At 36.2% G+C, this 25,469-nt stretch overlaps 7 protein-coding genes and 11 long non-coding RNA genes across 18 annotated transcripts, besides 2 other annotated features; 8 read left to right on the plus strand and 10 right to left on the minus strand.

Annotated features, from left to right (window-relative positions):
- The first annotated feature begins 29 nt into the window (after positions 1-29).
- On the plus strand, positions 30-2,142 carry SPOM_SPCC1529.01 (transporter). The gene is made up of 5 exons (NM_001022742.5): positions 30-684; positions 736-841; positions 900-1,294; positions 1,349-1,853; positions 1,912-2,142. Exons 1-5 carry the CDS (start codon positions 315-317, stop codon positions 2,009-2,011), a joined length of 1,476 nt encoding a protein of 491 aa, NP_587748.2. The 5' UTR covers positions 30-314; the 3' UTR covers positions 2,012-2,142.
- On the minus strand, positions 152-1,920 carry SPOM_SPNCRNA.6758. Its single transcript, NR_196100.1, has one exon. It is a non-coding gene; the product is annotated as a non-coding RNA (long non-coding RNA).
- An 81-nt stretch (positions 2,143-2,223) lies between the features above and the next one.
- gcd1 (glucose-6-phosphate 1-dehydrogenase) lies at positions 2,224-4,529 on the minus strand. The gene is made up of 2 exons (NM_001355867.2): positions 4,476-4,529; positions 2,224-4,197 (listed from the first exon to the last, which is right to left on the minus strand). Exon 2 carries the CDS (start codon positions 3,967-3,969, stop codon positions 2,542-2,544), a length of 1,428 nt encoding a protein of 475 aa, NP_001342729.1. The 5' UTR covers positions 3,970-4,197; positions 4,476-4,529; the 3' UTR covers positions 2,224-2,541.
- Positions 4,530-6,615: 2,086 nt separating this feature from the next.
- On the plus strand, positions 6,616-8,383 carry wtf5 (wtf antidote-like meiotic drive suppressor Wtf5; the record flags this gene model as incomplete). Its single annotated transcript, NM_001022744.3, has 5 exons — positions 6,616-6,754; positions 6,921-7,166; positions 7,216-7,521; positions 7,563-7,604; positions 7,654-8,383. 5 exons carry the CDS (start codon positions 6,616-6,618, stop codon positions 7,728-7,730), a joined length of 810 nt encoding a protein of 269 aa, NP_587750.1. The 3' UTR covers positions 7,731-8,383.
- Positions 6,802-7,509, minus strand: SPOM_SPNCRNA.6759. Its single transcript, NR_196101.1, has one exon. It is a non-coding gene; the product is annotated as a non-coding RNA (long non-coding RNA).
- Positions 8,110-10,602, minus strand: SPOM_SPNCRNA.6760. The gene has a single exon (NR_196102.1). It is a non-coding gene; the product is annotated as a non-coding RNA (long non-coding RNA).
- SPOM_SPCC794.03 (thiamine transporter) lies at positions 8,688-10,632 on the plus strand. The gene has a single exon (NM_001022745.3). The coding sequence runs from the start codon at positions 8,725-8,727 to the stop codon at positions 10,387-10,389; it is 1,665 nt and encodes a 554-aa protein (NP_587751.1). The 5' UTR covers positions 8,688-8,724; the 3' UTR covers positions 10,390-10,632.
- A 339-nt stretch (positions 10,633-10,971) lies between these two features.
- Positions 10,972-12,955, minus strand: SPOM_SPCC794.04C (transporter; the record flags this gene model as incomplete). Its single annotated transcript, NM_001022746.3, has 1 exon — positions 10,972-12,955. One exon carries the CDS (start codon positions 12,953-12,955, stop codon positions 11,312-11,314), a length of 1,644 nt encoding a protein of 547 aa, NP_587752.1. The 3' UTR covers positions 10,972-11,311.
- On the plus strand, positions 10,972-13,159 carry SPOM_SPNCRNA.6761. Its single transcript, NR_196103.1, has one exon. It is a non-coding gene; the product is annotated as a non-coding RNA (long non-coding RNA).
- A 2,680-nt stretch (positions 13,160-15,839) lies between these two features.
- SPOM_SPNCRNA.6762 lies at positions 15,840-16,760 on the minus strand. Its single transcript, NR_196104.1, has one exon. It is a non-coding gene; the product is annotated as a non-coding RNA (long non-coding RNA).
- Positions 16,761-17,110: 350 nt separating this feature from the next.
- Positions 17,111-17,390: an LONG TERMINAL REPEAT.
- SPOM_SPNCRNA.6763 lies at positions 17,201-18,323 on the plus strand. The gene has a single exon (NR_196105.1). It is a non-coding gene; the product is annotated as a non-coding RNA (long non-coding RNA).
- An 800-nt stretch (positions 18,324-19,123) lies between these two features.
- On the minus strand, positions 19,124-19,711 carry SPOM_SPCC794.16 (uncharacterized protein; the record flags this gene model as incomplete). The annotated part of the gene is made up of 1 exon (NM_001431035.1): positions 19,124-19,711. One exon carries the CDS (start codon positions 19,709-19,711, stop codon positions 19,124-19,126), a length of 588 nt encoding a protein of 195 aa, NP_001417973.1.
- SPOM_SPNCRNA.6764 lies at positions 19,237-19,584 on the plus strand. Its single transcript, NR_196106.1, has one exon. It is a non-coding gene; the product is annotated as a non-coding RNA (long non-coding RNA).
- Positions 19,712-19,943: 232 nt separating the features above from the next.
- Positions 19,944-20,292: an LONG TERMINAL REPEAT.
- A 200-nt stretch (positions 20,293-20,492) lies between these two features.
- On the minus strand, positions 20,493-21,344 carry SPOM_SPNCRNA.6765. Its single transcript, NR_196107.1, has one exon. It is a non-coding gene; the product is annotated as a non-coding RNA (long non-coding RNA).
- On the plus strand, positions 20,877-21,558 carry SPOM_SPNCRNA.1122. The gene has a single exon (NR_149973.1). It is a non-coding gene; the product is annotated as a non-coding RNA (long non-coding RNA).
- A 519-nt stretch (positions 21,559-22,077) lies between these two features.
- Positions 22,078-25,246, plus strand: SPOM_SPCC794.06 (TDT malic acid transporter). Its single transcript, NM_001022747.3, has one exon. It carries the CDS (start codon positions 23,198-23,200, stop codon positions 24,491-24,493), a length of 1,296 nt encoding a protein of 431 aa, NP_587754.1. The 5' UTR covers positions 22,078-23,197; the 3' UTR covers positions 24,494-25,246.
- SPOM_SPNCRNA.6766 lies at positions 22,415-22,931 on the minus strand. The gene has a single exon (NR_196108.1). It is a non-coding gene; the product is annotated as a non-coding RNA (long non-coding RNA).
- Positions 23,322-25,462, minus strand: SPOM_SPNCRNA.6767. The gene has a single exon (NR_196109.1). It is a non-coding gene; the product is annotated as a non-coding RNA (long non-coding RNA).
- Positions 25,463-25,469: the final 7 nt, after the last annotated feature.

A 25,469-nucleotide genomic window follows, 5' to 3' on the forward strand; every position in this document is an offset into this window, starting at 1 on the left:
AAAAAAAATTTCCTCCCCCCAAAAGGCTTACACATGTGTTTGTGCTAAGTAGGTGAATTTTTGCAAAATTTTTTACCCCTTCCTCTCTCTTTCTTTTGTTTTGTTGTATTTTCTTTTGTATTCATTTAGTTTTATTAAACTCGTTATTTGCTTTGCTTGGCATCTCTTGACTGCGTAAACTTTATTTTTTTCATCTCAATCGCTACCATTTTTTCGCAAATCAAATACAAAAATTTTCATCCTTAATCGAGTTTCATCGCGTACGTTTTGGTGATTGTTGGTCGCTTAATTTTTTTCTTTCACAAAATTCTTTTATGGATCTAGAAAAGAAACCTCAAGACAAAGTAGAGACTGCAGAGATTGACGTGAAAGAAGACCCTTTCTTAGTTACTTGGCAGTCTCCAACCGATCCTAAAAACCCTAAAAATTGGATCTATGCTCGTAAATGGACCCAGCTAATCTTGGTTTCTGCCTTTGCTCTCTTGGGTCCCATGGCTTCTTCCATGGTGGCTCCTTGTTTGGATCAAATTGCAGATCGTTTTCATATCCAAAATTCTACGGAAAAGGCCCTTATTTTAAGTATATATTTGCTTGTGTTTGCAATTTCACCCATGATTAGCGCTCCTTTATCGGAAGTTTTTGGACGTCGTATGCTATTGCAAGTTGGAAATGTGATTTTCATAGGTAAGTCTTTCTTCTCCTTTTCACTTCTTTCCAGCTAACCTTTTGTCAAAGTCTTCAACATGGCATGCGGTCTTGCAAGGACAAAAGCGCAAATGTACATTTTTCGATTCCTCGCTGGTTTTGGTAGTGCCACTCCAATGGGTCTCGGTAGTGGAACGTAAGTATATATATTTTTTCCCTTAAAAGATGAAATGACTAACGTTTTCTTTATTCAGTATCAGTGATCTGTTCACTCCTGACGAGAGAGGAAAGGCCGTTGCAGTGATGTCCCTTGCTCCTCTATTGGGTCCTACTATTGGCCCTGTCGTTAGCGGATTCATTGCAGAATATACAACTTACAAGTGGATCTTTTGGTCTACAACCATCTTCAGTGGCTTTATATTTGCCCTTTCTCTGCCCTTGCTTGCAGAAACATATCCCAAAACTCTGCTGGGAGAAAAAGCTCGAAAGCTCAACAAGTCTGAAAAGACAAATAAGTATCATACTGAGTGGAATCTCGAGCATATCCCTAGGCTTAAACTTGTCACTCCAGCTTTAATGAGACCAATACGAATGCTTTTCACCCAACCTATCGTGATACTATGTTCTACGTATATGGCTATTCAATATGGTAGGTAAAATAGTTATACTTTCTTCAATGAAACACCTCAACTTACCGTTATAGGTATTCTCTATCTTGTTTTAACTACATACCCCACATTGTGGACCGAAGAGTATCATGAACGACCTTCCATCGCTGGCCTAAACTACATTGCTTCGGGGATAGGCCTTATCTTTGGCAGTCAAGCATCTGGTATATTTATTGATAAAACGTTTCGATACCTAAAACGTAGAAACAATGGAAAGATGGCACCTGAATTTCGAGTCCCCGTAATTTTATTGGGAACTTTTTTCTTTCCAGCTGGCTTGTTTATTTATGGTTGGACTGCGCAGTATCACACTCACTGGATTGGTCCAGATATTGGCGCAGCCATGTTTAATATAGGTTTGATGTTAGGCTGGCGTGGTATCCAAACTTATTTAATTGATTCTTTTATGATTTATGCAGCATCGTCGACAGCAGTTGCCTGTTGTGTTCGATCGATTGCTGCTTTTGCATTCCCTCTTTTTGGCCAGGACATGTATGATACCTTGGGATATGGATGGGGTAACTCTCTTTTGGCATTTATGTATGTTTTTTGATGGATCATCTCTCTTTTTATCAATTTTTACTAACAGTAGATAAAGTGTATTGGGATCCTCCATAATTACATGTTCTTTACTTTGGTTTGGTGGAAAACGGTTACGGGCATTATCTAGCATGGTCATTTTTAAAGACGATGTATAGGTAATCTTATTTATTTTACAGATATTTTGTAATAATACAATAATACAATTTAATAATGGTTGGAACACTATCAACTCTATTCAATAAAAAGTTAAAATAATGTCAAAAAAATTTGTATACGATTCAGTAAATACACATTTCTTCAAACGTTAAGCACTAAGCAAGAGAGCTATAATTTAATTTACAACGCAATGTGATACTTTTATATTGACTCAAAATGTTTGAAGCGTTTTTATTTTTTCGATGAATAAAAATAATACTCACATCTCGTTACTATGTACTACAAAGTTTTGTAAGAAAAGAGGCTTAATATTTATGGATGATGTTCGTTGTCACATAAAATTAGATTATTAAATTGAGCGTAAAGCTAAATAAGAAAAATGGTTTTATAAAAAAAAAAGTTGAAAAAGGGAAAAGGCAAAGCGAAAGGATGTCATATATGAAGTTTGCTCATTAGCTTAACAAATATACAAACCCGTGTATTAAAAAAAATATGGTGGTTCAAAAGACTTGATATGGTTTCCTTTGATTTAATCCCACTCTAAATTACGCTTCTTGAAAAATTCGAGTGTGGCATCTGGACCATGGTGGGAACCAAAAGCATAAGGAAGAGGTGACAAATCGCCTGTAGTGTCAAGGACATCATCAAAGATTTTCCAAGAGGTACGAACCTCATCATCACTAATAAAGTGTGTATGCTTTCCATTAATGGCATCGGCAATAACCACTTCATAGGCCTTATGGATCCATGTATCAGGGAAAGCTTCGGGATACTTAACGTCCAAAGTCACAGGAACAATTTGACGAGAGAAACCAGGTTGTTTAATGTGTCCCTTGAGGGCAATGAATTCCTTGGGATAAACACGAAGGACTAGAACATTGCTGCTATCAACGGTAGGGAACATACCTCCTTCCCTACGCTTAAAAGTGATACGAGCTTCAAAGTAATCGCGGTCCAAACCTTTACCGGCAGAAATGATGATGGGAATACCCTTCCAACGAGGTGCTTCAGAGCGAAGTTGAAGAGCACAGAATGTAGAAACTTCACTGTCATCAGCAACACCATCCAGTTCACGATAACCGGGGACCTTTCCATTTGCACTTTTAGTGTACTGTCCATAGACGATGTCCTCCTTGGAAACGGGATGAAGGGATTTCAAGAAGTCAACCTTGCATTTGATGATATCTTCGGCATCTTGAGACTTTGGCTCTTCGATGCAAAGTAAGGTAAGTAGTTGCAAAAGATGATTTTGAACGACATCGCGAAGGATACCAGCGCCCTCAAAATAACCTCCACGTCCCTCACAACCAAAGTCTTCACGAAAGTCGACACGAACACTTTCAATGTGTTCACGATTCCAGATGGGCTCGAACATGGAGTTTGCAAAGCGAATTGCAGTGAATCCATCAATCATATCCTCGCCAAGGAAATGGTCGACTTTGAAAGTATCCTTGGCAGACCAGTGCTTGCTGAGATCGCTGAGAATGGCATCGGCAGACTTGTAGTCGAAGCCGATGGGCTTCTCAACAATAAGACGAGTGACCATACCATTGGGATGAGCCTTACTCTTGATTAGCTCGGAAACGGGAGCAAAGAGATGAGGAGGCAGAACCAAGTAAAAGATACGTGTGCATTCGGAGGCGGGAGCAGTCTCCTTTTCAGCAATAATGCTGTTTAGCATCTCAAAAGACTCGGGCTTATCATAAGTACCGGGGACATACTTGTAATGCTCGACAAAGGTGTTTAAGGCCTTTTGAGAAGCACCGACAGTATCGTCAATGGGAATATGGGCGGTGACGATTTTGTTAGCGGCCTCTTGGGACAATTTGGAACGGGCATAGCCGATGATTTGAAAGTCCTCGGGAATAATTTTGCGGACGTAAAGGGCAAACAAGGCCGGGAAAGTCATTTTGGTAGCGAGATCGCCGGATGCACCGAAAACAATGATGGATAGCATTTTTGTTTAAAAAAGTTGGAAAGAAAGTGGAAAAAAAGTGTCTGAGACAAAAGGCGAGATTAGTAGTGAAAGTAAGATTGAAAATATTTTTTCTTTTGGGTGAAAGAAAAAAAAATTAAACAAATGAAATGATTTAAAGGAAATCCAATGAGATTTTTTCAAAAGGTCAATTTGCGATGATAGTTTAAATTCGAAGGAAATTGTCTTGTTATCTACGAGATAGATATACTAAATTGTGTTAGAAAAGAGCAAAGATAAAAGACAGAAAGAAAGAGAAAAGAAGAAAAGGAGAGAACAGGAGGGGGAGGAGAGGAGAAAAAGGTGATATTTCAGGTAATTATTATTGACAATTGAGTTGAATATCCTTTGATGATTCACTTTGCGTCTACCCTTAACTAGCACCATTACTCACTACCCACTACTCACTGCCCTGCCTTACCCTGCCCTTTTTTCAAAAATCCCCGGCCCAACAATAAGCGAAACGAAAAAATTCGCCAACCACCTACCTAAACTCCACACGACGAATCAAAAGCGAGTATGTTTTACAAACCAAGGTTGCTGGGGGTTCAGAAGAGGGACCATACTCTTGTATATATACAACTTGAAGCAATGCTCGTGACATCAGACACGATTGGAAAGACCTTAATGCATCTATCAACCTAACGTCTCCGCAAACATGGGACAAGGTGTAAACAAAACAAACCCAAGCCAAACTTCCTTTTAAGATGCGGGACTGCCCGGGGTGAGGCGGGGCGACAAGCTCTCGAACGTGTGGCCCAGGTATGACAAGGTGTGTGAGCAAACTTTAGACTTTAGTATTTAAGCTTTGCTGGTTACCACGCCCACAATTCCTACCGCTTCCAATGATGTGCATTGCACGATGCATGAAATGCTCTTTTACACTTTCGGCTCTACTACGTCAATGTAGCAGTAGCCTAGCCAACTGGGCAACTGAGAGTAAGGACCTTAGTGGCTAGTCAGACAGACCCCGGACCAAGGAGAGGGGAACCGAAACGCAGGTGCCAATGAATATGAGAGTTCGACGAAAAGGGGGTTACTCGGGTAATGCAAATCTTCAAAACATTCGATCATCCATCAATCAGCACTGAAGATTTTCCTCGCATAAGGTTTATGGGAAACGAGTAAAGTTTGAAGGGGGGAAGCGGGGGATCTCGGAAAAAGTAGGAATTAGAGTAGAAGCATGGCAGAGCAAGGCAGGCGGGCGCACAGCGTAGCGTTAAAAAAATAGCGCAGTAGGACCAAAGCACGTTACAGTTACGCTTGTTATAATTTACACAAGGAGGGATTTGCTGTGATATACTTTATTACACACTGATATAGGCAACATAAAACCATGTACATTAAAACTTGGGTAGTGTAAGAGATACAAAGGACTTTAATAAATTTACACTTCCATTTCGCATCTCTGTCATTGCACATCTAAGCCCGTTCTCAGAACCTGGAAATGCATTCCTCATATTCTTCCTACTAGATCCATTCTTTTTCTCAGTCTCCTTACCTTACGTATGCTTCTGGACATGTCTGGCAGAGGAATTTTGCCTTTGTATGAAGAGGGGGAGAGATCTCGGCAATAAGGAGATGGAGCATACCTCGTTAAAGGAAAATTAGGGCTTCGTTGTGGCTTCCCAAATGGTTGTCTTAGCAAAAGGAAAAAAAGGTCAGCTAGGGTAGAAGCCGAAGGGCACAAAGTTGGGGCAGGAAATCTAGAAGTTTGGAGTAAAAGGCGTTGTTTTGCTTATTAGCCAAAATTTACGAAATTGGAAATTAACAGAGCCTTCTTTTTTAACGTACGTTTTGCATATCCCTAAGTCAGTCTAGTAAAAGCATGTATTTACTGTTTTGCATGGCGTTCCTCTTCCATCCTCTTTTTTCTCTACTAAGCTTTTTCTCTTATCTCCCCTATTCCATCATAACGATAGTATTCGTATGTTAATGAGTTCGGTACATTTCGTTCGAGATGCGGTAACTGTACTGAAATGGACAGAGGAGCTAAAACAGTCTATGTACGTGAAATTTGTAAAGATAAATTTAGGCTTACAATTTTTGATATTGATGCAAATTATTCATTCCTGTCACCATGTTGTTTTCTTCCATGGGTTGTGAAGAAAACCCCTCCCTTGAATTCTTGGTCAAACACTTAGTGATCTCCTACTACTTTCCCCTAGTACCGCGGGGATATGGAATTTGGTGGTTGCTAAATACTGAAATGCATAATATTAAATAGTACGACGCCGGACGTACTCCTGATAACGAAGCGACACTTGCACGCACTATTCAGTTTCAAAAGTCGCAGTAAACGTCTATACTGATAAATGATGGGTTTGTTTCTCAAAAACGTTTAAGGAAAGCTAAGTTGGGGTGAATAAAAAAGGCAGTGACAGAATAAATGTGTCAGAAGCAATTCACTGCCTCGTTCAGTTTTTTCGTTCTTCTTTTTTTATGCCATTGTTTGAAGGAATTAGTTGGAAATTTGTTTGAACGATTTTATTATTTTGTTAAAAAGTCTTTAAAGCGATTGGAATTGGACTACAAAGTGAATATTCTTGATTTCGCTGTTTGGTTTGTCGCAATCATAGCAATTAATTCGCGCATGTATTTTATTAAATAAAGAATGATTTTATTATTATGAAGAATAATTACACTTCTTTGAAAAGTCCTCTAGATGAAGAAGATGAATTGAAGACAGATCATGAAATCGATTTGGAAAAAGGACCCCTCCCAGAATATGATTCAGAGGAGGAAAGTACATTGCCTCCATATTCAGGTAAGAATTGTAAATAATAAGAAAGGAATTACTCAATGGAAAGTTGAAACTTGCCATCTTGTCAAATTGCATGCTTTGGTCATTGTTTACAGTCGGCCATGCAATGCACACAATTTGATACATGCTCTTTCTTTACTAAAGTATTTCATTATATTAATTTAAACAGATCATGCACTTGTAAATAATCCTCCTAACACACATAGAGAAAACCATTCTTATGGGACGACAGATAATTCTTCCCCTTTGTTGATAATACTGCTAATATCATTCACTTCAATCATTCTATTCAATGCTCCAGAAGTTTGTTATCTAAAGTATAAGGACGCTTTTTTTAAAAATTATGGTGCAGCGGAATGGACATTATTTGGATTTTGGTGTCTTGTTTGCACTTTGGCTTTAATATTCTTGACTTGTAAGTGAGACAATGGGGTTATTCTTACCTTCAGTCACTAATTCATTAGACTTCTATGAAACTTGGACCAAGGCAGTTAAAGTAACTGTAATTTCCTTGGCGAAATGTGTAAAGGTGACTGCAATTTTCTTGGCACAATGTGTCAAGGCTTGCGGAAAAGGAATCAAGCACTTTTTAAAGAAGTGGGAAAACATGCCTATGGCTTTCAGTGAAGTCTTTTTATTTAACATACTTGTCGGATCACCAAGAATGAATTTAAGATACATTTTTGGCGACAGATGGGGATTGAAATGTTCTTTGGCTGATCACATTATCTTTGTTGTATTGAGCATCCTTGTTTTTATTGCTGAAACAGGTTTGTTGTTGACTAAACACTTATTTATATTAACAATACAGTAAAACCTGGATCAATCAGGGTCAACTTGATCAGAAAGATGGGTAAATTTAAAATGATATCTTTTTAATTGTGTATGCTAATTATCATTAGGTTATGAGGCCAAACAGCAAGTGAATGAATACACAGCTGTTCCATTGCGTGAGATGAACTCCGAAAGTGAAGCCTAATTATATTGCTAACTTTACTAATTGTATGATAAAGGCGCTTTTTACATGAGGCTTCTTTTCTTCATAAGAATGTGCAATAAAGAAGCGCCTTTATGATTGTGATTTACCAAACAAATCATGATGTGTTTAGAGTATTTCAGATGTATTTTTATTGCATGATTTCATTTCCTGACGAAATGGATGAGCAAGTGCATTGCTTGAAAGGTTCTGTGATGTTGGAAACATGCACCGGGCATTGAAATTTTTTATTTATTATGACCAAGAATTTACTGATGGTGACATATGATGAATTTTCTAAGTCAAAAACAGCAATGCTGTAAACTGAATATCAAACAATTAATAAAATCTAAAAACGCTTACTGGAACTTATCATATACCCAATCACACTTGTTTTTTCTTTTTAAATATTCATTCATTCAAATCTTTTAATTACTCAATGGGTCTTTTTTTTACTTTTAGTTCTCCATTGCTTACTATGTACTGCGAAATTAATAAAGCGAAGCAAAACTCCTTTTGACAGCGTGTCAATCATTATGGGTAGCATTGTTTTGTGCAAACTTTTAACTACGAGTTTTCTTATAATTTGTTAAATTTAGCCTAAAGACAGTTGACGCCAATGTGATTTATCCTTTAAACAGTTAAAGCAAAGTATGTAGCTTAAGCTTGCCGAAAGGTATTATAAGTATTAGTATATTTACCTAAAATATATAATTACTTTGTTGCTTTTTTTTTTTTGGAAGCAGTGCTAAAAAATGCGAATTTGTTGAAAACTGTTAAATACATTTAACATATTATCTAATCATCTAGTATTATCTCGAAATATCAGATGCGATAAAAGGCGGACTTTTTGTTTTGATTATTGCACACCATGTATCCGGTGAATACTAAAAGTGCGAGTTTCAGGATGCCCTTTTCCGGTCATGTATATATATTTTAAATACAATGTACCGAAATTTCAAGTATCCGTTCGTTACCAGTCCAAGATTTATCTAACATGAGGCTGTTCGGTAATTCGAAGGAACAAGGTATTTGTCAAGTTGGCGAAAGCGATGTCGCTGTTAGCGAGATCAAGAAGGATGAAGCGCTTTTACAAAAAATGGGATACAAACCAAAGCTTCATCGTACATACGCTTTTTTTGAGAACTTTGCTAGCTCTTTTGCAGCATGCGACTGTATGAGCAATATTCGAGGCTCTTTTTATATCGGCCTACTGACTGGTGGACCTTCAGCTTACTGGATCACGTATATTATTGCAATTCCTCTCCAACTGATCTCTGCTGCAACAATGGCAGAGGTATGCTCTGCTCTTCCTACCGCTGGTTCTCTGTACTTTTGGGCCTCTGCCGCAGGCGGCAAAAAGTATGGTCGTCTGATTGGATTTATAGTCGCTTGGTGGGTAGTAGTAGCTTGGACATCATTTGTAGCTGTTAATTGCCAATCTACCACCAAGTTTATTTTCGGTGAGTTGCCCGTCTTCAATTCTGGGTTTTCCGTCAGTTCTTCTGATGTAAAATTTCGTGCTGTTCAATGGGCTGTTGGCGAGGCTATACTACTCGTATGTGTTTTATTAAACTTTATTCCTCCCAAGTGGTTTCGCTATATTTTTAGAGTATCGGTTGCAGTGATTTTGCTTGACTTTGTTTTAAACATGATTTGGCTTCCCATTGCCGTTTCTACCAAATACGGGTTTAGAGATGAAGCTTTTATGAAATCCACGAATTACGATCTTGGAAAAGTAAATAATGGATGGTCTTGGTGTCTTACCTTTTTCTGCACAGCACGCATTTTGGTAGGCTATGATGCTGCAGGTCACGTCGCTGAAGAAACCAAAAATGCTAGCAAGACTGCCTCTCGCGGTATGTTTTACTCTGCCTTTAGCAATGCTATTCTCAGCACTGGTATCATTGTCATGTTTTTATACTGTCTTCCTCCTTCCAATGTTATGTATGAACTTATAAAGTCCAATTCTCAACAACCTTTTGTTAGTTTTTATGCGTATGCTTTGGGTAAACGAGCTCATGTTTTTATGAATGTTGTAGGTATTTTGGGAATGATTTTTGATACTTCGTTATCGATAGTTGCTTCAAGCCGCTTAGTATTTGCTGTTGCCCGAGATGGCGTTTTACCATTTTCCGGGTGGTTAAGAAAGGTAGATTCACATGGTCAACCGACCAATGCCGTTACATTTATTTTCTTGATTTCAGCGGCACTTTTGTGCTCTAATTTGCCTAGTGCTGTAGCTTTTACATCTTTACTGTCAGCCGCCGCTGTTCCTACTATTATGGCTTACGCAGCTGTTGCCTTTGGTCGCCTATTTTTATCCAGAAACGATTTTCCAAAATCAGAATGGTCTCTTGGTAAACTGTCCAAGCCATTTCAACTTATCACCTTTTTATGGAATTTATTTACCGCCGTTATTTTATTCTCGCCAAAAGCTTATCCTGTCACAGGTAAAAATTTCAACTATGCTCCCGTGATATTTGGTGCTATCACAATTTTTGGTCTCATTAGCTGGCTGAGTATTCCAGCCTCCAGGTGGAGCACATTTTATGATGCCAGCAAACTCGACAGCAATAGCTTCGACGATAGCTCTAGTGATAAGAAAAGCTTGGAAAAGGCTGCCAGTATAGCTGAAGGATCAATTACTCAGATTATTTAATTTTTTTCCTTGGTATTTTTTTCTGTTATTTTTGAATCCGTTTTTTTGTGGGAATCTTGGGTTTTTGGTACGTTTTTCTTTTTTGTTTTCTTGTTTAGTTTTCATCATTTGAACTTCCTTGGGGATCAGCATTCATTTTTTTAATAAATTTCAAACACAAACTAATTTTGTTGGTTCTCTATTTCCTCAAATGTTTATGTAGATTAGAGTATTATTCCCTATTGCAAATTTAAAGTATTGAATGAACCATACTCATTGTGATAGGGTGAGTATTAAGAGCATAAATTTATTGGGGACAAATCTATTATCGTATGAATATTGTAAAGCAAATTTAAATTGTTAAATTCTTAAACTTGAACAAGGAAGTCGCTTATTTACTTGTAAAAAATAAAGATTTCCTGCAATATTCAAGTAAATCTCAAAAAGCTGGATATAATAATACTTACATAGAAAAATACGATATTTTCGTTGCAAAAGATAAAGATTAGTGTTTTCTATTATCCTACATATTACAGTGCGAACTATTAATCATCATAATAAGAAAAAGTTAATAAATTTCCAAATGCGAAATATATTTACTATGTATAAAATATTAATGAAACATAAAAAGAAAATTAAAACTCATAAACTCGTCAACGACAAAACGAAAATGATAACAAGCCTTCTGAACTATTGGTAGAACACATCGTTTAATCAGAACTTATCTAATTTGATGCATTTTGCCTTCCATTAGCAGCTTGAAAAGAAGCGACAATATTTTTAGAAAACGTGAATAACTATACAATACCTATTGATTTAGGTTTAATCAGATAGAAAAAGACAAATATTGAGTGATTTCAACATGACTGCCGTTTAAGATGAAACCAAACTAGCAATGTAAAAAGAGTGCAAATATATACAACCAACGTGCAATTTTATAGATTTATCCTTTATAAGCATGAGGACTACGCTGACGAATCCTCCTTCCCCAAAAGAAAAATATGAAAGGAATAGGAACTAAGCCACAACCAACAAATGCCAGAAGAGAAGTAGCCCAATGGTAATTCAAATTATTATACATTGGTCGAGCAACAATCGTCATTCCACCGCCAGCGGCATAACGAGTAAATGTAGCTACGGATAATGCACTAGCCGCCATCTCATGGTAGCAATCCACCAAATAACTATAGCATACAGCAAGAACATACAAAAAGCCCCATCCCAGAAAAATACCACTAACCATGGGTGCAGCCCAATGAACCGAAGGGTAGCACGTCCAGCCTAACCAAAACAACGCAATGGGAATAAAGAATGAACCGAAGAATAGAGGAAACAGTCTATCTTCCGGACAAATATTTCCATCTCTCATTTCATAACGACGTCTGTAATGAACATAAATAATAGGAGTTAAAGCAAGACCAAGTAAAATGCCGACCAGAATTCCAAGAATAGCCAAACCAACTTCACCGGCGTTAAAACCGTATTGGTAAAAAATAAGGGGGTAACCAACCATGCAAATATACAAAAGAATATTGATGAATACCAAGTACATGCAAAATGCTTGGACAATGGGTTCAGTACACAACAATCGCACACCTCTCGTCAAAGCCGTCCTAATTGCATAGGCAGGATCCCTTTGATGCTCATGCTCGTTGTACCATTTGTCACAATTTGTTTTTTTACGCAAGTAACGAGCCTTGAAATCCAACAACGTTTCACTATGGGTTTCTGGCATCGTGAAACAAACGATTACCCATGTCAAACCAGCCCAAATCATGTTGATCCAAAAATCCCAGCGCCAACCAAGCTTGCTTTCTGTAATATATCCACCCATTACGGGACCAACTAAAGGACCAACAAATGCGGCAGCACAGAACACTAAAAGGGCACCAGTTCGCTGAATTGGGTTGAAGAGATCGCTAATAGTACCACCACAGGCTGACATAGGTGTACAACCGAAAAATCCGTGAAAAAAGCGGAAAATAACAAGACTCCAAATATTTTTGGAACATCCACCACCAATTTGGAAAACAACAAAAATAACTAACGTAACTGAGTAAAGAGGAAGTCTACCATACACTTCACTTAAAGGTGCAAATAAAACAGAACCAGCTGCAAAACCAAGCAAAAAGGTAGCCGAGCAGAGATCTCCCACAGTAGCACCAACATGATATTGTTGTGCAGCAATGCCACCACCGTCAGAAAAGATACTAGAGTTGGCTGTAATGACAATAGCGATAAAGGATGCAACCAAAAGTGTATAGATTTTTTTCCACATTGGCCAATTCTTAGGGGCTAAAGGATCCTTACCAGATTCCCATTCGACCTGATAACTATCCTCTCCACTATCATCTTCAGTATCCGAGGTAGTATTATCTGAAGATCGAGTATTGTTAGTAGAAGTTAAATCTTCCTCGTCACTAGAATTCGGATTGGATTCAACCTTCTCACGTTCTCTGTGAAATGGCAAGTTTCGATCATTACCAAGATACCTCTTCTCATTTTCAATTGCACGAGATTTTGCATTGTATGCCTCGAGATTTAAATGTCGGTACTTATACCCAGTTATTAAGAAAATGTAATCCATGTTCGTCAAAAACTCAAGAGGATTAGATAAGCTGTATGGAATAACAAAAATAATAAAATCAATAACTATAAAGAGACTTCAACTTGAAAGGTATGCTTAGCGAGTTTACAGTATGTACCCACTAACAGTGAAAATTTACAAACGATTGTTGATGATGAACAAAGTAAGAATGCAGAAACCAATTGAGGGTGAAACAAAATGATAAAATCCAGTCGTTAAAAAAATCCGGCGCAGTGAGCAAAAAGTACGATCGCCGACGTGGGATTGATAAAAAAAAACAAGTTTAGTTACTTGGGAATAGGTTAATGCCAGATGCAAGTAAACTTCTCAAAGAAACGTAAGAAGAGAGTTTAAGCCGTTGTCAGTAATATATAAACAACAAACACTAAGCAATGCGTGAATAAAAACAAATAAAGTTGAGGTAAAGCGAGATGTGCTAAAAGTGAAAAAAATTGGATAAGATTATAATCCAAATAAGCACAAATATCTTTTCGAGAAAATCCTTCAACGACTAGTGGATTTTCAAAAACAAAGTTTCAAAAATAATTTTAAAATATTTAACGTTTTTGAAAAAAGATTATGACAACCAAAGTTACACTCTCCAGTCAATAGAGTATAGGAATCAGAAAACAAAACGAACAAGCAAACTAAACGAAGCCAAGGAAGGAACAAAGCAGATAACAGACGGGATACTATGTTGCCTTTGATGAATGGGGTGAAATATAATGCGAGGTAAACCTTCTGAGCAAAAAAGAAAGTAAATAATATAATCGATTTCTTTGTCACTGCTAAAAGGTACGTAATAATTTAAAATATAAAGATATGTATATATACCATGTATGAATATACAAACAAGGAAAATAGAATGATAGCAACTAAATTATAAAAACGTTGCAATGGAAAGCGAACTAAGCGATATAAAGAAAGGGAAATGGTAAAGTTATCGAGGGAGACCAAGGAAGTACTTAACACCAAATAAAAGTGAAAGTTTGTAGATAAATAGTGTAAACACACGAATGTTTCACTTGGTTGACCAAACTTTAAAAACTAAAAAAAAGTAACGGTTGGAGAGCGTACTTTAAGAAAGAAAGGAAAAAGGGGGGAAGAAAGATAAGAGAAGAAGAAAATAAAGAAAGTAATATATTTATAACACTAATTGCGAGCGATGCATTCAGCAATGGTGAATTGAAAGTCAATGTTTACCAAACCGGGCAACTTTTTTGTAGAAGCAACGATCTTAGGAAAAACGTTGATGACGATTTTCTTTTTTCCAAATCCTTTAAACAGAAAACCAACTTGTAGCGTTGTCGTCTGTTTTACACAATCTACAAAGCTGAAATGACCAAGTAGAATGAACGAAAAGAGAAAAAAGTTGCTCTCGAAATAAAAAATAAAAGAACCCAACAAAAAGAAAACTGAGTTAGGGAAAGGGATTAAAAGAATAATAAAAAAAAGTCTTGAAAAGAGATAAAGGGGTTTTCAAGACAGAGGAGAAAAAAAAAGTACAATGGTGATTAAAACAACCAAGCGATGCAGAAGATTTTAGATAACTAAGAAAAACAAGGACCAAAAGGGAGGTACACAGTAACTAAGATCCAACGTAGTAAGGAGAAAAAGAGTGAAAAAGATTAGTAACAACTAAAAAAAAAAGAGAGAGAGAGAAAAGTCAAGAGTTTTGTAAAACAGGTGTAAGTAAACTTGAGCAAAACCACCTTTACTTGAAGAAACGATGGAAGTTGATGGCAGATGGGAGCAAACAGGTAGACGACAACTTAGCTACTACCAAACCTGATTTACCTTTGAGTTAGAGGAGGGATGGCAGCACATATAAAGGAATTGACCAGGAGAATGCAGGCCAAATATTGCTTGACCTGTTAGAAACAAACTAGTCAAACATTTAATGTTTACGTCAACCCCCTGCTAATGAGAAAGATAGTAGATGAAACAAAGTTCGGTTACATGATCACCGAAGGTCAACCGTGATCTCATGGCAAGTAACAATGTACGTCGGGAGGAGAGAGTTTAGTTGAATTGGGTTTCTCAGAGAAGCAACACAATGAATGATTGGCTAGAAGGAAAAAAATCCACCAATGGAGAATCGGTCTAGAACCGGCAATCCAGTCTAAACGCGGGGGGACCAGTCGATGTGATCATAGAAAAAGAAGCATAAATGCCGAGGTCATGACGAAATCCTAGTAAGGAAGACTGGTGTGTTGGAAGGAGAGAGTGCATGTGATTGGTTAATCTCTTGATAGCCTGCCAGGGCAACGAGAAGATGCTACAAGTACCGTGATCCTCGTTTCTCAACGGTGATTGGGTAGGAGAGCCAGTCTCGAGTGATGAATGGCTGGTCACAGTAATCGATTTGTGGGGTAAAAGGACCCAAGGGTCGAGACCCCTCCATACCCAGTGCTTTGCGCGATGGAGGAGATGAGTGCGATGCGATGTGTTACTCAAAAATAAAGACGTGGGTGGCAATCACCTAAAGCGGAATAGTGTGAAGGGGGGAGGCCAACAGAGAGAAGGGGAATGGAGAGTAAGAGGCCAAAGTAGAGTGGAAGAAAGATGCATAAGGGGGGAAGTGTAGCGTAGGCAATGCAGTGTCGTTGGTTATAGCTGAGGAGATAGCGGAGAAAGGAATAAAGTAAGACGTCGACAAGATGCCGATTTGATGAATCAAGCGATGAGATTAATGGATGGGTTGGGGTATAAACAATTGTTTGATTGATCCCAACAAAATGCGCCTGTGCCTTTTACTACTCCACCTTTATAATGCTAAAGGAGGAGAAGTAATAAGATGGCACGTTTATTTTTTGGGCCGCCACTGGAATGTGGAATTGTTTGTATAGGTATGGATGGATCACCCAGTATATCTGATTACTTGAATTGCAAGTTTTTGCCATCAAGATGGTTTTACAATCCGTTGCTTTTCCGGCTCTAGTATTTTGATTGATCGTTTGTTTGATGCTTCGTTTGACTGCTGCTTATGTTGCTTGTGTTGCTGCCCATACCCAAAAAACCGGCGCTTAACCAAATGTAAACAAAAAGCGCATCTCTGTCATTTGGGTTATTGGACAATAAAGACGAATTGTTTATTGTTGAAATATTTATTCTAGGATAAAAAAACAAAAGAGTTTGTCAAGGATGAGCTTTGTAAAAAAATAAATCGCTTTCTCATGCATCAAATCGATGGATAAACACTTCACTGCAAAAATGAAATATCGGTTGGATATATGACAAACACTGAAATACAATGAAGAATTCCCCATGTTTATGAATACAATCCGTCTTTTCTTTTTTTTTCAATCACACATACTCTTTCTCTCTCTCATACACTCTCTATCCACTGCGTTCCGCTCCGTTGTGCGTTTACCATATGCAAGCAGAAAGCGTTGAGAAAACACAAAATGCCCCCAAATTTAACATTTAGACATGCAGCTGAACCGTAGCAATAAAAACTTAGCTAGGCGAAACGTGCCATACAGTAAAGTGTTTTATCTCCATTCATTGAAAACATCAGTAAGGACGAAAAGAATAAATCTAAAAAATATTCATTCATATCTAAACGCTGAAAATTGCAATGATAAAAAAAATTTTTTTTTTCTCTCCAAAACTATTTCATTCACTAATTTTGTTGCATCAAATCATCTTAATAAAAAAATTCCCATAAGATTAGATAAATTGAATGGATTGACGTTGTTAACGAAAAAAAATTTTTTTTTTTTTTTTTTTTTTTTCACCACCATAACTTATAGCCAGTCATTACGTTATACGCTTTTGCTTATCGTCTTTCTTTTTTTTTAAAAAAAAAATTGAAAAAATTTATCTTTTATTTTTGTTTTTTTTATTTCCAAGGTTTTGTTCCTTTTAGTTGTACATTGGGTAGATTGACATGTTGATGATCAGTTGTGCATCGTATTTGTATTATTCGTAATTGAATTCGAATCAATAAATGATCCCCTTTTTTGTCCTTTGCCTTTCTTTCTTACCTTCTAAATTTAAACTGGTTTTGCTCATTGTTAGGCAAACCCATTCCTATCATCCACACTACAAGTATGTAGCTAATTATATTAAAAAGCCAAATAGTGTATATGATTCTACTTTAGTTAAAAGTTGTTATTTTAAGTTAAAAGAATAGTAACGTAATCTTTTGACGTTAGCTACGCAGTTTCGTATTTGATTAAACGATACGTAGGACTGCGGTGAGTTTTCCTTGTGATTTAATATATTAGTGTAGTATAGCTGACATTGCCCTCCCCAAAATTTTCTATGTAAATCTGAGGATAAGTCATATGTTCTCAGATATTTAGATTATTGGTTTTAATATAATCGTTAACAATTGCTTTGTCCGCTTGTAACGATGTAGCTAATATAGTCCATCCTGCTATAATAGTACTTGGATTGAGATTCGAAATGTACTTAACATTTAGATAGAGTACCTGTTCTCTATTTTTATGGTCTAGGATATGAAGAATTGTTCCAATATCAGACTCATCAATGGTAGCGTAGTTGAGTTCTGAATCATGTCAATACTTTTCTAGGTGAGAAGCATGAAAAGTAGATGGAAACATGTGTTTGATTGATTCTGGAAGATCCAATTCATAGTTATTTGGGCCCGAATTCTGTAACACAGAGAACGGTCCTGCAAAACTAGGTGCTAATTTATTGGATTTGTGAAGAAAACCTGTGTTCGTTCTTTTAACCATAACTAGGTCTCTAGGTTGAAATTCTTCGATTTCTTGTATTTTCATATTGAAATACTTTTTCACCTTTATGTTGTTTGTATTCAAGTGTTCTTTAACTGTTTGAAATACTCGGATCGTTTCCTGAGAGGTTTCATCAGTTTTGTCACTAAAGCTAGGTAATTCTAAGGGTGATAAAGCTGGTGAATAGCGATGTGCTATCTCAAAAGGTGTCATTTGAGTAGCTGAATGTATCGCATTATTGTAAGATTGTTGCACTAGAGATATATGATCTACCCATGTATTTGGATGTCTGCTACATACACATCTTAGTAATTGCTCCACAGTTTGGTTTGTACGTTCAGTTCGTCCATCAGTTTGTGTTCTGTATGGTAACGCAAATTTCATGACGAAATTATATTTATGTGCGAAGTCTTTCCACGATTGGGAAGTAAAAATATGATCATTATCTGCGATGATTTCTTTTGGATTGTTGAAATAAGCAATAACTCGTTGATCAAACATTCAAGCTGTTTGTTCTGCTGTAATGGATTTCGTACAAGGTAATAAGATTGCCATTTTTGAAAAAACGGTTAACTACCATAAAAAGTGCATTATAACCGGATGATTCTGGTAAGGCTGTAATAAAATCCATTGATAAAGATTCCCAAGGTCTTTCTGATGGGGAAATTGGGTGTAAGGGTCCATAAGGTTTATGATTTCTAGATTTGTTTATTTGACATGTATGGCAATTCTGTACAATTCTTGTACTTGTTTTCTTAGACCTTTCCACGTAAATCTACGTAATATAGTGCTTGTAACAAGTTCAATGCTTGGATGAATCAATTTCCCTTCTTCATGATACTTTTTAATAATTGTCCTAGTCAGCTGAGTATCATTAGGTAATAAGATTTGGCCTTTACTGTTAAATAGTAAGCCATCCTTAAGTTGCATATTCTCTTCCACTCGCTTGTCTTCATTGTTTAGTAAATTTAGCAATTTTGTATCATTTGTATATTCTGTAACCACTTGATTTTTAAAGTCATCTGTTATTGAGATTTGGTTCACAGAGTTTATATTATTGTCTTCTGAATCTTCTGGGATTGGTTCTGTTTCATCAATAATTCTGGATAAGGCATCAGCTATGAGGTTTGCCGATCCAGGTCTGTAGTTAATCTTAAAGCTAAAGTCTTGTAAAAATAGTTGCCAACGAGCTAAACGTTTGTTTTCAGGCTCAGATTCGTTAGTAATGTAACCAATTAAGTTGCGGTGGTCTGTTAAAATGTTGAAAGGTTCGATAGTGGATCCCAAATAGTGTCTACAGTGTTTGAGAGACTTAATGATTGCAAACATTTATTTGTCCGATACGCTGTAATTCCATTGTGCTTAGACATCTTTGCTAAATAGCATCCAACAGGACTGTACTTATCAGATAATTAAGTGTATTCTTAATCTCAACTGAGGATAATACCTTGCCCTTTATACTTTAACACTTTCCACACCATGGTGTGTGTTTAGTAGCGACATATTGCACACCATTTGTGAAAAGGTAGAAAGCTAAGGCTACACCATACCTTGACCAGCTGTTATCATTAATAGTATCTGGCTTGTTGCCTGAACGTCTGCTCAATTGTATGCTAGAGTCAGTGACAACGTCAAGATCAGTATCATAGTACTCTGAACTCTGACCATCATAATCTTCTGGGAGACCATAACCGAAATAGTCATAATGTTCCTGTAACTGTAATTCTGAGTGCGATCCACTGACTGCATAGACATTATGTGTTACTAATGCAACATTAGCTCTGTCATCATAGTTATTGATACACTGCCTTAATAAATTTTCCATTTCATCACTAATTGTATAGTTATTATTATTATAGCCATCAACGGACACCCAGTAATATTTTTGCCCCAGATAGGCAATTTGATCTATCACTGCCCTCTGCTCAAGAATCGTCGTAGTACAATTAACGACTGCTTGAAGATCATCATCTGTAAGATTATAACTACTCTTTCTTAGTAGTACTTTATCGCTAACTTGTTCTAAAGTGTGATATGCCAGAGACAACATAAGACCTCCAACAGTTGTAATATATAGATAATCGTCTTCATCAAGTACGAAAACTAAACTTATAATGCTGTTAATAGTTAAAATAGTTTTTTCCCTTAGAACCCAGAAGAAGAGAAATATATATATTTATAATCAATAATTCCTTTTTCTTGAAAAGAATTAATTTTAGTTAGCGTAATGTAGTATCGCTGACAGTTAAAATCAAATCTTGTATTTCCTTTATTCTCGAAATTGTCAGCTACGCCGTTTGGTATCTATTTTGACGATACATAGAACCACGGTGAGTTTTCCTTGTGATCTATTATATTACAATACACAGGTTGTATAAGTAGCAACTGAGTATAGGTATTGTATTAACTGGGTTATAATGTTACCTATCACTAATATAGCTCATAACTGAACTGAGGAACGAGATTCAGCAGTAGCTCTATTTATAGTATTCAGATAATATTGATCTTAATAGATTATCATTAAGATTAATCTCCATATCGTATCATACATGGTACGATATATAATTAGAACATGTGACATATAGTGATACGCAACGTAGTATATCATAGCGTAGTGTAGTATTGCTGACAAATAAAACGAATTATCGTTTATTCCTTATAATATCGATATTATATAAAAACATAAGACAATAAATTCTAAAGGATATCGAGTTATATCAAACCTACAAAAAAAATAGTGAAACGGAACCCTTGAAGGAAAAATGAGACAAAATCACTATATTGATCTTGATAATGTAGACTTGAGATTGTAATTTATATATCAACATGAGAATGAAATACAGCATATACAAAAGTCAAGGGTGTCGTTGAAAGCATGATAAGAGCTAAAGACATTCGTTTCTGTCTTTTCTCACTCATCTTATAATCAAATTCATCTTTCCAAAAACTTACTAATCTTCCAACCATTTTACGTACCGCGGTCGTAGTTAATTTTTTAAAGCTATTTTCCTCGGCACCATTTCCGGGTAGTAAAAGTTATTGTTTCACCACTCGCGTGATCCAACAGCAGTTGTTTTAACGAGAACAGAGCTTTATTGTACATAGGCGGCATGATTTGTTGCCACTTATATGCGGTAATAATCGGTCTAAAAATGAGGCTTGAAATTTAAGGTAAAAGGAAATATGCTAAGGATGTTATACCATACAAAAGTTTGTTAAGAGACATCACTGTAAAGAAGATTTCTAGCTAACCTTTTTATCCAATTGACCCATTCATGTTTACTTAACCTGCGGATAAAACGCATGAATATTCAGTTTAGCATCAGCACAGACATCAATGCTATCTACAATGACAAAATTCAATGCATGCAACCTACCAACTTTGGCTGCAAATACTTTGGATATTTGCAGTTTAGAGCTCTACTACTAGCAATCTATGGTTAATTAAACGAATCAAACTGTTCATAAAAATTAATTCTGCATCTTTTTTGCCTTTCTTTTGAGAGCTCACTTAGCCTAACGTCTTTTGATATACTTTTTATCTCTTGACACCCGGCTTTTCGGCCGTCTTTACTGTGCCACTTCAAACCATTTCATACGAAGAATACAAATATTCTGGTTAACCCATTCAAGTAGGATTGTTTTGAATAATACCGTCATTTCCGAGATGCCATTAACCCCAGCTTTCGCACGAAAGAATGGATTTAGTATTCCAGACAATAGAATAATTATCCTTAATTATAACATACGTTTGTTTCTAAATAACGGTCCTAGTAACATGATACTTATTACTATATTCTTATAGAAGTTTTAAAAGATATTAGTATACCACTGTTTGGTTTGAAAAGATATACCAATGTATCGGTTTATAATGCAAAAAAAATATTTAATGCAGCTTTACGCTCCAGTAAATTGTCTAAATACTTCATTTATCATTTGAAAGACGAAGAATAATTCGTATTTTGAATATCTAATAATCCAGTTTCCTAAATATTACTTCTCTCGAACAACAAGAGCATACTATTCTGGTTTTCTTGGTTCTACCCTTTATTACTCCGGTGTCTAGATATCGTTACCGTTATGATCTGCATTTTGAAAATTTTTATATCAATTTAAGAATTCATTAAGAGTTTTGTATGCTAACAGCTAGACTGTCTACAAAAATGAATTACAAAGTGCCGACGTAGTCCAATATACTTACCCTAAATGGTTTCTTAACTCGAAAACCTGATAACGGAAAATGATTTTTTTTTTATTCTGCTTTGCTCTGTTAATGCTACTAAACAAGTATAAATTAACCGACTTGCTCCTTCTCCCATAAATTATGTCAACTTCGGCTCCCCCCTTTATCCCGGTATTATTTTCAACTACCTGGATTCTTCCGTTCACAACGTTATATTTTTTGCCCTTCTCCCTATACTAACTCTACTTTTTTGAGAAGTGCCAAACTGCAAAGTTTGATTCTAATTTAACGTTTCTTTAAAGGATTCTCTTCATGCATCTGTATATATAATATTTAACGATAACATTTTAATTCAAGAATCTGCAGTACGTGTTCGCTGCATTCGTCGCTTTAGTTTCTGCTTAATTTATTGATTATTGGGCATCTCCTTTCTTCTTCGTTCCTTCATATATTATATGAATAATAGAAGACCTCGTCGTTCGCACCACTAAGTAGCAATTCCGACACGTTTTAATTTCCTTTACCGAAACGATCGACAATCATTTTTTCCTCTAATTTATTTAAAACTTTTCGGTATTGCATGTATTCCTTCGTCATCATTCGCCTTGTTTTTAGATATTTTACGCCCAATTTAAAACCGCTCCTATTTTATTTTTTATCTTATTCTTTACCCTTGGTTTCGGTTTAAATTTATCTTGACATCCATCTACGGTCCTCATTACAATCATCAAGTTCATTGATGTTGTTTTCTTTAACAAGGATTAAATAATCATATTTTAAATCACTCATCGGGCAGCTATATCTTTGGTATCATATCATTGTCCGTTGGATTTCTTAGTTCAAATTATTGACAATCGTTTGCTGTTTCTCAGTTAAGCAAGAACGATTGCCGTATTTTATTAATTTGTTTAGCTATTGCTAGAGTATTTAGCAGGTTGCATTTCTTCAACGTTGGTCCCTCATCCAAGTATATAATACATACTTGTTGATTCAACTTTGAAATTTTTTTGTCCTTCTGCATGCCAACTAGGGGACATTCGCATTATCACTTGATCCATTTTATTTTCTTTTATCGCAACTTCCAACTTACTCTGCAGTTGATTATTTTTTCTGTTATAATTTTATCAACTGATTTTACTTTTCTGTTTAGTTGTGTGTCGTTTTCGTTTTTCTTTTCTCTTCTTACATTAAAAAAACTTGTTTGTCTTTTTACTTTTGTTCCAAGTTGTTTTCAGATTACTATACTTTCTTCGTTATTTCGAATTCTGCTTTGACTACTGATTTTTCTCGAACTCTTTAATTTATTTTCAAATTTTTTGTTAGTTTCTCATTCTTGTCGACTGCTTTGACATAATGGATATTGTAAAGCAGCGTTATCATGAACTTTTTGACTTGCGGGTGCGTGGTCCCCGCATGAAGATGGCAGATCGTCTTGAACATTTCACTTGGGCCTGGTTTGCATCTGCTATGGGTACAGGCGGTATAGGTATGGTTACTAGTCTGTACCATTTTCGGTTTTACGGTCTTAATACTTTAGGAAAAATCATTTTTATTTTCCAATTATCTATCCTAACGTTATACATTTGCTGCATCACGTTTCGTTTCATCCGCTACCCGGGTACTCTTAGTAAAACATGGAAAAATCCTTCAGAGGTATTATTCATGCCTACTGCTTTACTGGCAATTGCTACCTCTATCAGTAATTTATATCCATACGCCTTTCCTTACACTGGTGAATGGATGGTATGGTTAATTCGAATTTTATATTGGATATTCGTTGCAGTTGCTTGCATCTTTGTGATTTCACTTTTTTATTCTCTTTTTCATGCACACCCTTTCCGCATCAATACTATCATACCTGCCCTGGTTTTACCCATCTTTCCTTGTATGATTTGTGGTGTTATTGCTAGTGCTATTGTTGAGTCGCAACCGGCTAGACAAGCTAAAAATATGGTAGTGGCAGGTATTGCATTTCAAGGCCTTGGTTTTTGGATTTATATCATTGTTTATGCTGTGAACATGTGCAGATTTTTTACCGTTGGCCTACAGCCCGCTGCTGATCGACCTGGTATGTTCATTCTCGTCAGCCCTCCTTCTTTTACTGGCCTTACTTTGCTTGATCTCGCTTTTGGTGCAAAAGCAAAACGTCCCTATATTTTTGTTGGAGATAATTCTTCTGAATACTTAGAGTTTGTTGCAACTTTTATGGCTTTATTCATGATAGGACTGGGTATTTTCAACTTCTGTCTTGCATTTGTGTCCGTTGTTGCTGGATTCTGTACACGACAACGAATTAAATTTAAAGTCAGTTGGTTTGCCATGATTTTTGCCAATGTGGGACTGGTTATGGATGTTCAAGAATTGGGGAGAGCCATAGATTCAAAGGCTGTTTGTATTGTCGGCCAGGTTTGTGGTGTCACCATCACTATCGTGTGGATTATCCTAATCTTATTAACTTTGCGTGCTGTCTATGTACAGGAACTGCTGTATCCCGGAAAAGATGAAGACATAGATACGATATTGCCTAATGTACTTGAATATTACCGACATCTGGAAGAAGAAGAGAAAGATGAAGCCGAAAGGTCAAAAAGGAAGGCGGAAGAGAGTGATGGGAAAACCACTCGAGAGTTGACTTCTGGAGGTCTTTAAACCGCCAACGAATACTTCAGTGTATCTACTTTTTCAATGTATTCCATCACTGAAACATATCGTGTGATGGAGTCGAATCTTTGAAGTTGACCATGATGGATCAATATGATGGTTCTATAAAATTTTTCTGTCTTTTTAAATTTATGGTTACTTTCGACTAGAAAGTGAGAAGTGAAAATTAAAAATCTTAGTTATTTTCACTGTGTAATGTATGTCGAATATAGAATGTCTGACCTTTTATTCCCGGCTGATGCATGTGTGTGCGAGAAACTTATCGTGAAGCTTACAAATAGAGAAAAGCATGAATTTGATCTAACCTGTTCAACAAACTTGAAACTTTGTCTTTTGGTCATTTAAAATTACAGCTGAAAAGCAACTTTGTAAAATGCGAACCAACAATGATTACGCTGTTTCCCATATGGCGAAATAGAAAGAATGAACAGTTCCTCTGTTTATTTTATCTAATTTATTCTAACTCATTCTAATCTTCTTGTTTTCTTCCCTAATACAACGTTGAGAGTATTTTGGACAATAAAGTTTCCTTCAGCTTAATGACCTCACTCAAAACTTAGATACAATTCACTTTGGATTTGCCAAAGAATGTATAGATTAATAGACTCATGCACATCGTTGGCATGTACATAGATAAATGAGAATTTTCGTAATGTTTTAAAACATGCTGTATATAAATTATTTTAATTTACAAATATTTTTATAATCAGATGACTTAGCGAAATAAGAATCAAAATGCACACATTTATCTAGTTCATAGAGAAATTGAAAATTGGAAACTTTATGCTTCCTGCTAGTAACTTAAAACTATTCTTTGAATTTGAATAATTTATCAAATGCATCAAATAATTAAAACATAGATCACATGAAGTGCGGTTTTTTTTTAATCTATGTTACATCTCTCTTTTATGCCGACATTATGGGCCACCGAACTCCCCCCATATAGACTGGGAGTATGTGGGCA

The sequence above is a fragment of the Schizosaccharomyces pombe genome, assembly GCF_000002945.2.
Source record: "Schizosaccharomyces pombe strain 972h- genome assembly, chromosome: III".
Classification (NCBI taxonomy): domain Eukaryota; kingdom Fungi; phylum Ascomycota; class Schizosaccharomycetes; order Schizosaccharomycetales; family Schizosaccharomycetaceae; genus Schizosaccharomyces; species Schizosaccharomyces pombe.